Source organism: Melanerpes formicivorus, unplaced genomic scaffold, assembly GCF_026170545.1.
Source record: "Melanerpes formicivorus ecotype bairdi unplaced genomic scaffold, bMelFor1.0.p_v2 SCAF_72, whole genome shotgun sequence".
Taxonomy (NCBI): domain Eukaryota; kingdom Metazoa; phylum Chordata; class Aves; order Piciformes; family Picidae; genus Melanerpes; species Melanerpes formicivorus.
Window position 1 is genome coordinate 1507342 of NW_027142424.1, and position 17158 is coordinate 1524499.

At 54.5% G+C, this 17158-nt stretch overlaps 1 protein-coding gene across 4 annotated transcripts in view; it reads right to left on the reverse strand.

The window, feature by feature from the left end:
* Positions 1 to 2784: 2784 nt before the first annotated feature.
* RPH3A (rabphilin 3A) overlaps positions 2785 to 17158 on the reverse strand; it is a 45620-nt gene continuing 31246 nt past the window's right edge. The window contains exons 8-21 of one of the 4 annotated variants that reach the window (XM_068163371.1): positions 16845 to 16886; positions 14214 to 14366; positions 13844 to 13942; positions 13195 to 13251; positions 12884 to 13123; positions 11001 to 11080; positions 10460 to 10534; positions 8991 to 9100; positions 7565 to 7691; positions 6893 to 6949; positions 6552 to 6703; positions 4906 to 4987; positions 3549 to 3645; positions 2785 to 3183 (exon numbers count right to left, since the gene is read on the reverse strand). In XM_068163371.1, coding sequence (XP_068019472.1) covers positions 3053 to 3183; positions 3549 to 3645; positions 4906 to 4987; positions 6552 to 6703; positions 6893 to 6949; positions 7565 to 7691; positions 8991 to 9100; positions 10460 to 10534; positions 11001 to 11080; positions 12884 to 13123; positions 13195 to 13251; positions 13844 to 13942; positions 14214 to 14366; positions 16845 to 16886 — 1502 coding nt within the window. In that variant the 3' untranslated portion in view covers positions 2785 to 3052. Of the gene's footprint in view, positions 3184 to 3548; positions 3646 to 4905; positions 4988 to 6551; positions 6704 to 6892; positions 6950 to 7564; positions 7692 to 8990; positions 9101 to 10459; positions 10535 to 11000; positions 11081 to 12883; positions 13124 to 13194; positions 13255 to 13843; positions 13943 to 14213; positions 14367 to 16844; positions 16887 to 17158 lie in introns of those variants that run through there. The other 3 variants (XM_068163370.1, XM_068163373.1, XR_010990460.1) reach the window with 3 other exon arrangements.

Here is a 17158-nt window from a genome sequence, read left to right on the forward strand (position 1 = left end):
CCACCCCACCCACCGTCTACCAACCCCCTGGGGGTGGATACTCCCCCCAGGGAAGGAAACAAGCAGGCCAGCTACACAAACTGAACAACAAAGCAGCAATTCCATTTGGGTTTGCATTACTCTTTCCTGTTGTCCTTTTCCAATAGTCTCACTTTATTAGATGCCACATCGAGAGAGGACGTTGTGCTGCATGCAGCGGAAGACTGGAGGGTTTCTAGGTCCTGTGTAACATTTTCTCGGTCTCTTTAAGAGTTGTCAACGGAGTACTTGGCTGTAAAATCACTGCATGCAACTCAGAATGCAACCAGCAGTAGAAGAGGCTCTTTTTTTCTGTTGTTGTTTCTTTGTGTTGCTATTTCCCCAACCACCCTCCCTCCCTCCCCCCCTTTTTTTTTTGCCTTTTTGTTGTTGTTCTTGTTGTATTTTTATTGGGTTTTCTTGCACCATTCCCAATCCATACCTGCATGCTTTATTTACAATGCAAAAGGAGTCATTCAGGGCAGAGATTACCAGCAGAAACAAAAAGAAAAAGAAAGACCCCCAAGAAGGTGGTGGCAAATGGAGACAATAAAGGATGAGCTGGGACAAGGGGGGCCAGCAAGTTGTGTGGCTTTAATTGTGGGGGTGCAAGGAGATGATTTGAGCCTTGTTTGCCTGAAGGGAAGGCAGGCTGAGGGGAGAAGGGCAAGACAGGAGATGGGGAAAGGCAACCTTAGTTGCTCTGCACACACGAAGGAAGAGGCTGGGCTGCTGCAGGGCTCAGATCTGGGGGGGTTGTTTCTAAAGGTAAATTCATCCCCCACCCATTTCCCCAGCACAGCTCAGAAGGACACAGAGGCCAACTGCTGCTCCAAGAGGTTAGGGAAAGGCCAGCAAAAGTTTGGGGCAGGTCCATCACTCTGGAAGGATGACACCACCCTACAGCCCAACCAGCTCTGTCCAGAGCAGTGAGGATTTGGGAATGGCTGCACTGAGGACCATGGGATGCAGAAGGAAATGATCCAAAAGAACCAGGTCATTCCCATCTGGGTCCTCCATGCAGCCCACAGTGAGGGTAACATGGCTCAGGGCCTCTTGCACTTACTCATGCAGAATTGAGAACTGCCTGAAAAGGAGGAGAAAGCCAATTTGGAGTGTCCTCTCCCATTGCACACTTCCATGCACTATGACCTGAGGAGTTCCCCTCTTGGGAGCCATGCCACTGGGCAAAGTCTAGAGTGATGGAGCAGAGCATGCACATGCTGCTTTAAGGTGTCTCCATCTGTGGTCCAAGGGTGGCTCCTGGTGGAGAGATGGCAACAAAGAATTTGCAGCAGCCAGCTGGGGCTGGAAGGAGGAAAAAGGACTTCCCTGCATATGCAAGGTCTGAGCTGGGCTGGGGAAGGGCTGCTCTAAGGCAGCAGGATCACACAACCAACGTGGACATCACGCAGTGCCATGGAGATCATGCAGCCCTGCAGAGATGCTCATTGCAAGTCAGCACTCAGAGCAAATTCTGCTGGGAGAAGAGTGGTGGTGGTAAAATAACCAAGAACAGGACAGTAACTCAGCCAATTCAAGAAGAGCAAGCTCTGCAGTACAGCTGCATCAAGATCACATGAGAGGCCAGCAGGCCACAGCAGCAGGTTGCAAGGGCAGTGATGGGACAAGGGGCCAGGGGGCACAGGACATGCACAGTATGTAGCTGACCAATGACATATTCCAGATGTGCTTATTGTGCTACTAGTGACACCTCTGTGCTTGAGGTGGTCCAGAGACAGCCAACAGTACCGAACCTGATCAGCATCATCGAGTCTGAGAGCAGCTTGACTCTCCCGCTACTGAGAACACATCAAAACATCTCCAGATGACCCTCAAAGTGCAGGCTGGAGACAATGGTCCTTGTGCATATGTCAAACAAACCCAGGCCAACCCAAAGTCTGGAAGGCCTCTAACTGTGCCAGCTCATTTCAGTCCTTGAGGTCTTGTGAAGCAATAATCCTTGCAGACATCAGCTGGTTGGTGGGAAGTGTCTTCTCCTTCAGCTTCCCTCCTGAGTGTGGTATGGAAAACAGAAAGGACAGTCTGAGGAGGACCAAGGAACTGCCCTGGGGGGTCCAGCTAGTCACTACTGCACAGCTAGGAGGTGAAGAGGAGGTAGTCACAAGCTTGAAACATGAGTGGGCTCCTACAGCAAGGAACACAAACCAACCCAAATCTCTGTTTGCCTGCGAGCGCAGAGTGGCTCCTGCTCCTCCTCCTCAGTTTATAATTATAGGTGGCTCTGCCTCAGCAAGGGACTTGTCAGGATATTGCTCAGGTGTACCAGATCAGAACTCAAGCTCAAGCAGGACTCAGAGGGTTACATCAGTGACGCAGGCTTTAGCCTAATCATGACAACACAGATGCCGGGCTACGGCCACGACCCACACCGAAGCCAAAAAGAGCTTTGAGGTATCGACATCAGGCAAGCAGGAGGAGCCGGCGCTCCCACCCCCCGGTGCTCAAACCCACCCCCAAGGCTGGAGGAGAGAGCACAGCCAGGCTGGTGGCCGTGCAGCCCCACCGGGAGACCCAGGGGCCACCAGCGGGCGGCGATCGGAGGAGCCAGGCGAGCAGGGGCTGGAGGAACACAGAGCATCGCACACGCACACACACACACACACACCAGGAACGCTAACCACGGCGGGCGTGAGACTAGTGAGGAAGAGGAACAGGGAGGGGGCAACTATTGCTTGGCAAAATTGCACACCAGGATAAGCCAATGACTTCCCCCACCCCGAAAAAACAACAACCACCCCCCCCAAAAAAAACAACACCCCCAACCAACCAAAACAAACCAAACCAGAACCAAAACCAAAAGGAAGAGAATAGAAAAGATCTGGGTTAGTTTTGAGGTGGAGATACGGAGCGGGCACGGAGGATGCTTGGAGAAGACAGGGGAGGGTCGCTGCCCTGTGACCAGAGGCGTGTAGCAAGACATGGCTGCGCTGGAAGACGGACATCGGGGCATCTACGAGGGCTCGGCAGAGGGGATGGGCTGCTCCCGGGAGCTTCAGGCAAGCAGCTCCTTTTAATCACTGGCAACGTGGTTCTCGTTCTGGAGGGTGTGCCAGCGTTCGATCTTCTTGTCCTTGTTCTTCAAGCACTCGTACCAGTGTTTCAAGCGCTCCCCCTTAGCCGTGATGCCCAGCTGACAGCCACCTGGGGGAACGAGAGGGGAAGACACATCACACTCGGTGAGGAGGCTGACGTGAGGGGGAACCACTTCCCTGGGGACAGAGCTCACATTTGGGGCGTTTCCCTTCCCCTCCTGGATTTAAAATGCAGTGGAAACAACTAGAGCTGCTCTGCTTGCACTGAAGACCCCCACCCCCTCTGTGATGCTGGAGATGGGGCAGTCCATCAGGTTCCATACTGCCCCAAGCACCCAACCTGCATGGTCCCTCCTCAAAGCCCAACCTGGGGTGCCTCAGAGGGGTTAGTGACCTACACATCCCTCCTGCAGAGGTCAAGCAGAGCACTGGGCACTGAAAGCACATCCCAGAGCACAGAGACTCGCAGCTCACCAATGTAATCGTTGGATTTCCCGATGTCATAATCCCAGACAGAAATGTCCAGAGACTTCTTGGCCAGGTCGTTGTGTTTTATATCATAGAAGAACTCCTGCAGAAGGAGAACACCTAGGTCACCCCCAGCACCCCCAAGAAAACACAGCCAGGAATTGCAGCTAAGGAGCTGCAGATGATCCCTGTGGAGCCTGAATCCACAGTCCAGCAAGAGGATAGTTAAAACACACCAACAAGGAGCAAATGCTCCTGCCCTGCAGCACCTCTCCTTCCAGGATCACAGGATGGTGCTCAGATGGTGATACCAAACTGGGAGGAGTGGCTGGCACACCATCAGGCTGTGGTGACATTCAGCCAGACCTGGACAGGTCAGAGAGTTGAGTGAGAAGAACCTCATGAAGTTCAACAAGGGCAAGTGTAGAGTCCTGCATCTGGGGAGGAATAACCTTCAGCACCAGTACAGGTGAGGGGGTGATCTGCTGGAGAGCAGCTCTGTGGACAGGGACCTGGGAGGACAAGTTCATCATGAGCCAACAACAAGCCTTCATGACCAAGAACACCAATGGTCTCCTGGGTGCATTGAGAAGAGTGTGTCCGGCAGGTCGAGGGAGTTGTCCTCCCTCTCTACTCTGACCTGGTGAGGACTGGGAAAACTGGGTTCAGTTCTGAGGTCCCCAGTTCAAGAGAGACAGGGAACTACTGGAGAGAGTCCAGTGGAGGCTGGCAGCGGTGCCAAGTGACAGGACAAGGGGCAATGGGCACAAACTGGAATCCAGGAGGCTCCACCTGAACAGGAAGACAAAATTCTTTGGTGTGAGGCCGATGGAGGCCTGGAGCAGGCTGCCCAGAGAGACTGTGGAGTCTTCATCTCTGGAGAGACTCCAAGCCCACCTGGACATTGTGATCCCGGGCAAGCTGCTGTGGGTGCCCCTGCTTGAGCTGGGGGGCTGGACTGGATGATCCACAGAGGTCCCTTCCAAATCTCACCATGCTGGCATTCAGTGACCCATCTGCTGAGCTCACCCCTTGTCTCTAACTGAGCACTTTGCAGGTGTCCCACCAAAACAGCACCACCTTGAGGATGCTCATCCCACCCATAGCCCAGGCTGAGGTGACACAGGGCTGGCAGCATGGGCAGCAGGGAGGTTTCAGGGTGTAGTGGTGCTGCCCAGCCCTGCACTGGTGAGATCACCCAGAGCAAAGCGCCTCCTGAAATATTCCTGGGTACAGAAGGGGAAAAGGAGCTGGAACTCCAAGAGAGGAACCAAGCCTTGGGCAGTTTGCCTTCTGTCTCCTTGGCACAACCCATTAATTAGCTGAACTGATTTAATAATGCAGCAATCACATCTGTCCTCACCTCGTTAAACTCGGGATTCAAGGTTTTCTTCTTAATCTGTGTCTTGTGCTTGGCCTTTTTTCCCATGTCAGGCTTCAGCCAACTGGGGGCAAGAGAAAACAGCTCAAAACTCAAGTGTGACATCAGCCTGAGCTTATTGACTAAGCAAAACTGAGGTTTGGGGCTAGAAAACAGCAACTGCAGGCTTCTAGAGCGAAGAACTGGGTTAGCCAGGCTCTTCCCCCCTTCTAAAATAAACATAAAATCAATAAAATCCTGATGATTATTTTTCTTTCCCCCCCTGGACTGCCAGATGAGACACAGGAAACCATAAACACCTCAGCAGAAACCTCTCTGGAGGAGCATCTCTTGCTGGGAAATGCTCAGACACCGGAAAGCAGAGAGTCCTGCACACAACTTTTGATGTCCTGCCAAACAATGCACTGGTCCCAAGGCTTCTTTTCCCCACCCAAGAAAAGAAAGGACCTCCTGTTCTCCAGCTCTGCAGCTCTGAGTCTATGCATTAGGGAACCTGTGCATTCAACAGGCTGCCCAGGCCAGTGGTGGAGCCCCTACCCCTGGAGGGATCTAAAAGACCTGTAGACATGGTGCTGAGGGACATGTTTTAGTGGTGGAATTGGCTGTGCTGGGTTAATGGTTGGACCTGATGATCTTAAAGGTCATTTCCAACCCAGATGATTTGGTGATTCTATGATTCTCACCTACAGGGACTGGAAGGGCCTAAAGGTTGGGTCAGTCTCACTTAGCTTCAGCCATGGCAGTGGTACCCAAGCAGAGCATTACCACTTTGCACAGTCAACTCTGGTGGGCATCTCACTCCTGCATGAGGTCTCAAGGTGGTTGGGGAAATGCTCTCCTCTCTCCAGTGGCTTTAGAAGGAGCTCTCAGCCCATCAGTTACTGCCCAAGGACAGTGGGTGGCTCCACAACCACATGTTACCACAAGGAATCACAGACTCATAGAGCTGTTAGGGTTGGAAGGGACCTCAAGGATCAGCTAGTTCCAACCCCTGTGTGAGGGGAGGGACACCTCACACTACAGCAGGTTGCTCAAAACTACATCCAGCCTGGCCTTAAACACTTCCAGGGATGAGGCTTCCACCACCTCCCTGGGCAACCTGAGCCAGTGTCTCACCACCCTCATGGGGAAGAACTTCTTCCTAACATCTAATCTGAATCTACCCACCTCTAGTTCTGCTCACTACCTGACATCCTAAGGAGTCCCTTCCCAGCTGTCTTGTAGCCCCCTTGCCAGGGGAGGTTTAGGCTGGATGTTAGGAAGAAGTTCTTCGTAGAAAGAGTTATTGGCCATTGGGATGTGCTGCCCAGGGAGGTGGCGGAGTCACCCTCACTGGAGGTGTTTAGGAAGAGACTGGATGAGGCACTTGGTGCCATGGTTTAGTTGACTAGCTGGTGTTGGGTGATAGGTTGGACTGGATGATCTCAAAGGTCTCTTCCAAGCTGGTTAATTCTATTCCATTCCATTCCGGAAGGCCACAATTAGGTCTCCTCAGAGCCTTCTCTTCTCCAGACTGAACAGCCCCAACTCCCTCAGTCTGTCCTCATAGGAGAGGAGCTCCAGCCCTCTGCTCATCCTCATGGCCCTTCTGTGGACACACTCTTGAGCCATCCCCAGCTCCCACTTACAGCTTCACGAAGGGGTCGGAGTAGCCGTTGGCATCCATGGCTGCCAAGTGCACGCAGCGCACGATGCCCACAATCAGGCCTCCCTGCTGGGTGCTGTACATGAGGGACACCAGGATCTTCCCACGCTCCTCCACATCCCCACCACGATCTACCTTCAAGAGGAAGCAACCAGAGATGTGGACACACAGGGGTTGCGTGAGGAAAACTCAAGTGCGGAGCAGGTGAGACCAGATGGGCACAAGGGGACCTTGCATCGTCTCCATGAGGGGAAAAAGGGGGTTGTCCATGAGGGATGAGGGGTGAAATGTGCATGGAGCATGGTGCCCTCCAAGGCCTCTTACCTCCTCTTCATACAGTGCCATCCCACGGGATGCGCCGGTTGTTCCAGTGCGCTTCGTCTTGGATCGGGAAGGGGGAAAGAGACTTCCATGAGTGACAGTAGTGTAGTGTCCTACAGGACAAGCACCCCCAGGAGCCCACCCAGATCTTTTGCTGGCCTTAGGAGAGGAAGGTGGCTCAGAAATATTCATCTACTCCACCAGCCTCCCTCCCCCTCAGCACCAGGGAGCACAGTTCAGGGATGGATTAGCCTGACCTCTCCTCCACAGTGACATCCATCACCATAGGCTGGCAACACATTCTCCACCACAAGGTCAGGTTGGACAGAGCTCTGAGAAACCTGATCTAGTCACAGATGTCCCTGCCCAGAGGGTTGGAATAGATGAGTTTCAAAGGTCCTTTCCAACCCAATCCATTCCACGATCCTATAACACCAGCAGATCTGCAGCCACTGCAGAGGTCACCAGAGCCACTTCCCCTGGATTCCCACCATGCTCTTATCTCCTGGCCTTGATGTGCCACATCAGCTCAGGCATGGATGGGAATCCAACTCCTAAAGATGCCTGTGAAGTCAGGCACCCACAGCTCCAAGCTCACCGCTATCTCCCTCATGTGCCATTTGCTGGCAACCTCAACATCAAGGGGCAGGAGAAGGAAATGTCACAGGAACTCACTGGTATCACTCTCTCCAAGCAGATGTTGAAGTTCTTCTTCTGGTTGGCTTTGAGTTTTTTCAAGGACACTCTGGTTTCTCCAATAAACTCATTGTGGCCAAATTTGTCTTCATCACACACAGAGATCCTGAGGGGAACAGGAAAGATGAACATCAACCAGACTGGAGCAGCACCTGGCTCCAGAGCACAAACCTTCTCCTGCAAGGGCACTGGTGGGGGGTGGACAACACAAAAGCACCACCAAAGCCTCCATCCCTCTGGTTCTCCTCTGACCAAAAGCAGTCAGAAAGATGAATTTCTGTTGTGCCACCAAAAATCACCACTGTTAAGGTGTGCTTTGTGATGGGGCAAGAAATCAAGAGGTGGAAATTTCCTCTAGGAAGGGAACGCCAGAAGACTTTTAGAGGCCTCCAAATGTTCTGCTGGGACACTGTCCAAGCATGTGTAGATATGAAAGAGACAAATCTCTACACTGAGAAGGGTTATAGTAGAGTAAATAATATTAAATGACAACACCAGAATTGTACCAGCAAATCTCTTCACAGAAAGGGCTGTCAAGGGCTGTGAAGGGAGGTGGTGGAGTCACCCTCCCTGGAGATATGTAAAAGAAGCTTGGATGTGGTGCTGAGGGACATGGTTTAGGGGTAGTTGCTTAGCAGCAGGGGTGAGGTTGTGAGCACGAGGCGAGCGGTTGGGTTTGATGATCATAGAATCAATAAGGTTGGAAAAGACCTCAGAGATCATCAAGTCCAACCTGTCACCACAGACCTCATGACTAGACCATGGCACCAAGTGCCACATCCAATCCCCTCTTGAACACCTCCAGGGATGGGGACTCCACCACCTCCCTGGGCAGCACATTCCAGTGGCTAACAACTCTCTCTGGGAAGAGCTTTCTCGTCACCTCCAGCTTAAACTTCCCCTGGCACAGCTTGAGACTGTGTCCTCTTGTTCTGGTGCTGCTTGCCTGGGAGAAGAGACCAATCCCCACCTGGCTACAACCACCCTTCAGGTAGTTGTAGAGAGCAAGAAGGTCTCCCCTGAGCCTCCTCTTCTCCAGGCTAAGCAACCCCAGCTCCCTCAGCCTCTCCTCACAGGGCTGTGCTCCTGACTTCTCCCCAGCCTCATTGCCCTTCTCTGGACACCTTCAAGTGTCTCAATGTCCTTCTTAAATTGAGGGGCTCAGAACTGGACACAAGACTCAAGGTGTGGCCTAAAGGTGTCTTCCAACCTCAACAGTTCTGTGGTTCTATGATTCCCAAATGCTTTTATTTCTCTTCAAAGGGCCATCAAGGTCAGCACGCTCACGTGGAGCTTGTTGGGTTTTGACCAAAACCTCTGCATTTCCTCCTCCTGAGGAAGGCTGGCTTGAGATACTCCACACAAGGAGACCCACTGTCCCCACCACCCCAGCTACTCTGCTTACCTGAGGGTTTTCCTCTGCATGTCCTCATCTGTGATGCCGTGGTACACCAGGGTCTCGTTCCACACGGGGTTGCGAGTGTTGCGCAGCGTCTTCGTCCTCAGCTTGTTTGACTGCAGCATCAAAACAGAGGAGGCATGATTAGACCCTTCAGCTCCTCCCCACCTCCACTCAGGCTCCTGGCAGAGGAGTGTAAATGAGATGCTCCATCACTTCTGCCTCACAGGAGTAGCTCTGACTGGGCCCTGAAGGATGTCATTGCTGCCCGCTGAGGCTGTCACGCCTGTGAGCCATCAACTCCAGGTGAGCATCTCCAACCTGACAAGGTGGATCTTTATGCAAGCACCAAGGACTCAGCTGCCTGCAGTCAGCAGGGTAGACTTCACCACCTGGCTTCTGTCACTGTCTGGGGTCTAGTCGCCCAAGGACATCTATACAAGAAGTTGCCCAGGGCAGGCTGCACAGGGCTTGAGGGGGTCTAAAGGAGGCGCCAGCAAGGGACACGAGGAGCTCTGTCACTTGGCCATGTGTCCTTCACAAGCATATATGTAAAAGAAAACAACTAGAAGAAATGGAATTAATGGAATGAAGCTGGAGGTGGGGAGATTCAGGCTGGAGGTGAGGAGGAAGTTCTTCCCCATGAGAGTGGTGAAGCCCTGGAATGGGTTGTCCAGGGAGGTGGTTGGGGGCCCGTCCCTGGAGGTGTTTAAGCCCAGGCTGGATGAGGCTCTGGCCAGCCTGATCTAGTCTGGGGTGTCCCTGCCCATGGCAGGGGATTGGAACTAGCTGATCCTTGTGGTCCCTTCCAACCCTGACTGATCCTATGGTACTAAGAAAGATCAGCAAATGAGACTAAGCAAAAACATATCCCAAGGTCATGACACCTTGACAGACCCTGCACAAGACCAGGAAGTCCCCACACATGAAGCAAGCCTGGAGGTATCAGCCCAGCAGTTTGACTTTCAGATCCTCACTGGTTTACACTTCTTCTGAAGCCCCCCCAGAAAGTCTCCTTGGGCACCAGGCCAGTGGTGGTCAGTCCTGCACCAAAGGTTTCCCCACCAAGACCTGCTTAGCTGGGCTGGGGAATGAGATCTTCAAAGGCTGCTTTGATGGAGGGAGTCAGAGTTGGCTCAGTGGTTATTTCTCCACCGCTCTAACCAGAAGATGCTGCAGCAGCAAATGGATGGCTCAGACCCCAGGAATAATTAGAGTATGTGTCAGGTGCTTTGTGATGCATGAACAGTGTCACCTCCTCTGAGGCTCCACTCCATCCCTGCTGTTCCTTGGGTAGGGGAGAGCATCTGCAGCATCAGCCCTTCTCGGAGATACCTCCCTGGTAACACAGCAGCAGCAAGTGACAGCATGGAGAAATCAAGGGGAGGAAGCTTGATGCGAGGCAAGAACCTCAGGGGCCTTTGAGGAAGCGCTGCTCCATCTCCCAAGCACACCCAAACCAGGCAAAATCTCACCTTGCTGGCTCCAGGCAAGAGGTGCAGCTTGACATAGGGATCTGCCAGGCCATTGGAGTCCATTGGTTTTAAGCCCTAAAAGATAATCAAGAAAATGTCCTTAAGATAAGGCAGGAAAGACAGAAAGCTGCCCATGAAGCAGCTCAACAAAGAGAAAACATGTTCAGCAAGCCAAGAACCGCTGCTCCAAGCAGGTGGGGGTGCCATGATGTGCTGAAATATCAGACCCATCAAGCAGAGGTCTGTCCTACAGACCTCCCAGACCTACTTGAGGAAAAGCCACAGAGATCTGTTGGAGCCATTTGAAGAAAAGCCCCACAGACCTTCCAGACCCCCTCCAGGATGAGCCCCACAGACCTTCCAGACCCCCTCCAGGACGAGCCCCACAGACCTTCCCAGTCAGGAAGAGTGGAGCTGGGCTGGGTCTGCTGAAGAGCAGCCTCTACCAGCACCCACATTCCTTCCATCTCATCACACTGAGGGCTCTGGGGGCCAGATGGACTTAAATTGGTGAAAGAAGGAGAAAAAGAGGACCACTTACTTTGGCCTTGATGAGGGTGCAGTGCAGGGAGCTGTTCTCCTGGTCGTAGAGCAGGCTGAACTCCAGTGCTCCCAGTGTGGCTGAGAGAGAGAGGAGTTGGGAAAAGGACCTGATTAAAAGCTCAGCCAATTACTGCTTAATCGGCTCTGATTAGTAATAATTAGGCAGATTGGTGGTGGAAATGTAAGAGCCATGGGAGGCACGTGGGACCAGGCTGGCATCAGCCAAACTGCCACACACACAAATCCAGCTCTGGACAGCAAAGCTTTACAAAGCTGCAACTGCCTTTAAGGTTCAGCAGGCAAAGGAGGATGTACCCAGCAGGGGAGGTTGAGGCTGGATGTTAGGAAGAAGTTCTTAATAGAAAGAGTTATTGGCCATTGGAATGTGCTGCCCAGGGAGGTGGTGGAGTCACCATCCCTGGAGGTGTTTAGGAAGAGACTGGATGGGGAGCTTGGAGCTGGGATTGTTTAGTCTGGAGAAGAGGAGGCTCAGGGGAGACCTTATTGCCCTCTGCAACTAACTGAAGGGAGGTTGTAGCCATGAGGGTGTTGGTCTCTTCTCCCAGGCAAGCAGCACCAGAACAAGAGGACACAGTCTCAAGCTGTGCCAGGGGAAGTTTAGGCTGGAGGTGAGGAGAAAGTCACTGTCCCTGGAGGTGGTCAAGAGGGGATTGGATGTGGCACTTGGTGCCAGGGACGGTGACTCCACCACCTCCCTGGGCAGCACATTCCAATGGCAAATTACTCTGTGAAGAACTTTCCCCTCACCTCCAGCCTAAACTTCCCCTGGCATAGCTTGAGACTGTGTCCTCTTGTTCTGGCTCTGGGTGCCTGGGAGAAGAGACCAACCCCCACCTGGCTACAACCTCCCTTCAGGTAGTTGGAGAGAGCAAGAAGGTCTCCCCTGAGCTTACAGATAGGTCCCAAAGAGGCAGCTGCCTTCATGACTTGAATTTGGAAGGAGTGGGAAGGGTGGTGTGAGCATTGAGACTGAACCATTGCCTGCCAGAGCTCAGTAATCTGGTGCAAAACTGACTGAAGATCCCATGAAGATCTCAACTGACTGAGCAGGGACAGCATGCAGAACCTACCCCAGCTCCAGAGCAACATTCCCCAAGGACTCTTCCCACCAGAGACCCACAACCTTAGAATCACACAATCATTTGGGTTGGAAGAGTCCTCCAAGACCATCAAGTCCAACCCTTAACCCAGCACTGCCAGGGCACCACTAAAACACGTCCCTCAGCACCACATCTCCACAGCTTTGGAACCCCTGCAGGGATGGGGACTCCACCACCGCCCTGGGCAGCCTTATGCTGGGAGTCACAGCCCCAAAGTGACCAACTCTTCTCAATCATAGAATCATAGACATGTTAGGGTTGGAAGGGACCTCATGCCCTGCCATGGGCAGGGACCCCTCACACTACAGCAGGTTGCTCACAGCCACATCCAGCCTGGCTGCAAAAACCTCCAGGGATGAGGCTTCCACCACCTCCCTGGGCAACCTGTGCCAGTCTCTCACCACCCTCATGGCAAAGAACTTCTTCCTGACATCCAATCTGAATCTATCCATTTCTAGTTTTGTTCCATTCCCCTCAGTCCTATCACTCCCTGACAGCCTAAAAATCCCTCCCCAGCTTTCTTGTAGCCCCCTTCAGATACTGGAAGGCCACAATTAGGTCTCCCCAAAGCTTTCTCTTCTCCAGACTGAACAGCCCCAACTCCTTCAGTCTGTCCTCATAGGAGAGGTGCTCCAGCCCTCTGATCATCCTTGTGGCCCTTCTCTGGACACGCTCCAGCACCTCCTGATCCTAGTTCCCCCTCCCTCCCCCCCCCCAAAAACCAGCCCCTGCCCCCCAGCCGGGTGCCTCGGGTACATACTGCCTTCATCAGAGTCGTAGCTGTTGGCATCTTCCTCCTCCTCCTCGCGGGGCTGCTGCCGCGCTGGGGCAGCTGGTGCCGGTGGGACAGCAGGGGGCTGCTGGAAGCTGGAGGGCTGCTGGAAGGCAGGGGGCTGCCGGGCTGGCCTCTCCTCCCTGGTGGGGGGCACAGCGTAGCCGCCTCCTCGCTCCTCCCTGGCGGCGGCACGGGCTGGCTCCGAGGGTCCCAGCGGTGGGCTCGCTGCAGGATGGACCCAGTTAGCCCCCGGCACGCTCTGCCCCCCAAGCCCCTTGCAAGCAGCTGGACTTTACCTTGTCTCTCTGGGAACCGGCCAGCTGCCCCAGGGCCTGCTCTTCCTGTTGCAGGAGCTGCTGGGGACAGATCACAGAATCATTTTGGGTGTAGAGACAAGAAATTGCTCCCCATGTCTAACCTAAACTCTCTCCTGGGGCCACTTGAGGCTGTTTCCTCTTGTCCTATCAGTTGCTCCCTGGGAGAAGAGACCAACCCCCAGCTGGCTCCAGCCTCCTTTCAGGGAGGTAGGGAGAGCAATGAGGTCTCCTCTCAACCTCCTTTTCTCCAGGCTGAGCAACCCCAGTTCCCTCAGCTGCTCCTCACCAAACCTGTTATCCAGACCCTTCACCAGCCTCATTGTCTTTCTCTCTACCCACTCCAGCCCCTCAGTGTCAAAGTTAGGGCCCCAAAACAGAATCCAGGGTTTGAGGTGTGGCCTCACCAGTGCCCAGTACAGGGAGATGATCCCTGCCCTGGTCCTGCTGGCCACACTGTTGTTGATCCAAGTTAGGATGCTGCATTACTGGGCCATTCCCTGGGGTGATGCTCCTCATCCCATTCCCATCCCAGCACTGCCACAAGCAGGGAGGTGTCTGCCCATGGCAGGACATCGAGGTGTCACCCCCATAAACTGAGCCTCCTGGCTGCATGCCCCTCACATCCTACCTGGGGATGCTGCTGGACCAGGAGCAGCAGCAGGAGCAGGGCTGGCAGCAGCTGGTGGGGGTGGCCGTGAGCCTTGCACGGAGCTGGTTCTCTTCAGAGCTGCAGGGAGAAACGAGCATCAGCAACAAGACTGGGGGGGCTCTGCCTGGGTCAAGCACGGGGCTGCAGCCAGAACTGGCAAGGGAAGGGCAGTCAAAGGCAGGAGAGAGAGAGGCTTGGAGGTGGCCAAGATAACATCTCAGCCCTCACACAATGTGCAGTCCCTTGAGGTTGCTAGGTGCTGCACGTTGAGCAGAGACAACCCTTGTACACCTGGCATCTCCATACCCCCCACCTTCTCCTGCCAGGCACCCCTCAGCTCGGCTCTCACCAGGGCTCCTGCTGACCCCACTCTCGGCGGCGTACTCGCGGCCATCGGCGCCCCCGTCAGCGACCTCGCCGCCACATGGATCTGCTCTGCCCTCTGCTGGCTTGCGGCTGGGCACCACGGAGCCGCCCCGGGCACCTGCCGTCACGTCACTACCTGCAGGGACAGGGTTAAAGCAGTGGTAAGCCTCACACCCTGACCACCCATCCATCCCCATTGTGTCACCTGGGCAATGCCCAGCCCGGGTGTGAGGAGGATGGGTACAGCCACGGCAGCACCATCAGAGCATTGGGGACCATCAGCCATCCAGCACCTGTGGGGTGCCAGGAGGGCTCCTCACCATCCAACCTGCACACAGTGGTTGGGAAAGCACAAAGGACATTCCAAAGGACACAGGAAACCACGGGGACAGGAGAGACCCACAGGGAAAACGAGGCCAGAGGTATCCATCACCTGGTCCTCAGCACCCATCAAACCCCTAACGACATCCCAGCTCCACGCTCCCTGGGACGGGAAGATCGTATTTTCTTTCTGCTGATCACCTTCCATTTGTCAGTGAGACAGCAGCGACAGCTGCCTTTGTCTCTCACTTCCATCACCCAGCAGCGACCATCCCAGTGGATAAAGCCCAGTCGTGCGCGCCGGGGTGCCGGGGCCGCTCCGGGGTGATGAATGGCAACCCAGGGACGTGAGGACAAAAAAGGTCTCGGAGCTCACCTGGCTTGTGCCTCCTGACACCAGATATAAATCTTTGCTCTGGCATAAATGGGATGTTTCTCCTTGGCTGGGCTCTCAGGGTCACCAGGCAGAAGGAGAAAGCGAAACGCAACAGATTGTGGCTCGGGGGAGGGGGGCGGGGAGAAGATAATGAAGAGAAGGAGGGGAGGGGGTCGGGGGGAGGAGAGGGGGAAGGAAATGAGCATCCACAACCCTGCGCCCCGTGGTGCAGAAATAGCAATGCAAGAATTAATGTTCCAAAGGAGCTTTAGGAAACCGATGGAGACGTCACCGTGCGCCTGCTGATCGCCGGGGAGGAGCCGGGCAGCCCCAGCGACTGCGCGGGCGAGTCGGTGCCTTCCCGACAGCAGCCTGTTGTGGGGCCGAGGAAGCTTAATGGCACCAGTTACCAGCGCAATTAAATAGTCTTAATTAAGTGGTTTCCCCAACTGCTGCTGCGTGGGAAGATGAAGATCATCACTTGGCTGGGCACAGCCTTGCCAAGGCTCAGCCGGAGCTTCCCGCCGGCGCTGCGAGCTGTAGCATGCGGATGTGCCTGAGCCTGGATACCCTCAAGCCGTGGAGGGATCCCACCCCAAGGTGTAGGATGCATCCCCACAGTGAGCAGTGCTGGAGCGTGGAGAGGGTACAGTGCTGTGCCACATACCCTGCTCACTGAGATGCTGCCTGCGCACAGCCAGCTTGCCCAGCACAGGGCAAAGCCCCAGGCAGCTGCAACTGGGAAACCCAACACAGCCCCAGGAGGCAGCCCTTAGCACTTCCTGGGCACCTGCAACCATCTGCCAAACAAGTTAGGGCCACCAGGACAGATCCTGAGCCAAAGGAAGGATGGGATGAAGAGGACCACTCCAAGGGATGGTGTCCTCAGCCCCTCCTTGCCTTCTCCATGCGGCTGAAGAAGGGCAGAGGGAGAAGAGGGTTTGCAGGCACTGGGCTGCTCCCAGGCTGATCATCACAGTGATGGCTCAGATAACCTCATCACCTTGGTGTTGTGATGCTGAACTGCAAAAAATGGGGAATAAGTAAAAATGAGCTCCCAGCAGCACAACTCATTCAGGAGCAGCAGGAGCCCCAGCCCTGGCTCATATTGGTGCCCAGTCCTGGCTCATGTTGGTGCCAGCAGCAGCTAGGAAATGTTGGTCCTGAAGGCATGGATCCAGAGCAGCATGGGATAGAGCTGATGGTTGGATTCAATGATCTTTAAGGTCTTTTCCCAATCAAAATGAGTCTATAAGGGTAGAAATTGGTAACCCCTGGTGAGGAACATGACTTTGACCCTGTGAGGAGGAGGCACCAATTGCTGTCCCTCAATGCAACCCTATCCACCAGCATCATTACAGACAGAATCACAGAGTGCATCAGGTTGGGAGAGACCCTCAAAGTTCATCTTGTCCACCCCCCCTGCAGTAGGCCTAGGAGGGGGGCTGCAAGGTACAACCAGGTATAACCATCAAAACGATCACAGCATCCTCCCTTTGCTCTGGTGACCGTGCACAGAGCAAAGCTTTGATGTGAGGAGCCCTAACATGACCAGCCCAGAGGGCAGAACCTCAGCTGCTCCATCCCTTGCAGGCATGCACAAGCTCCCTCTGCCCCCCACAAGCCTTCTAAAAGCATTCCCAGAAGTTTTTCTAGGGATTTCCATCAAACACCCAGAAAAACAGCTGCCAATCAACGGTGGGAAACCAAACACCCCCGGAGGCAGCTCTGCTCAGCGTCTTCACACCAGCCCAGGCGTCTGCCGTGGGTGGGGAAGCCCCAGAATAACTCTGGTCCCCGCAGAGGGGGCGGCAGCAGCCAGCAGAGGTCCTGCCGCTGTCACCTCCCAGGAAAACACAGAGGGGAAAAGAGGGAAGGAGAGAGGCAGCTGAGCGAGGTGTGAGGGTCGGTGCTTACCATCAGAGTCCTGCTCGACCGGGGGCCTGGGGTCTGCCTGGCCTTGGGGGGCACAAACAGAGCAAGAAGTGGTGAAGCTGCAGCTCACCCACCCCACCAGCAGCCTGGGATGTGCTGCCACTCTTACAGAATCCCAGCACGGTGGGGGTTGGAAGGGACCTCTGGAGATCATCCAGTCCAACCCCCCTGCTCAAGCAGGGGCACCCACAGCAGCTTGCCCAGGATCACAATGTCCAGGTGGGGTTGGACGCTCTCCAGAGAAGGAGACTCCACAACCTCTCTGTGCAATCTGCTCCAGGGCTCCATCAGCCTCA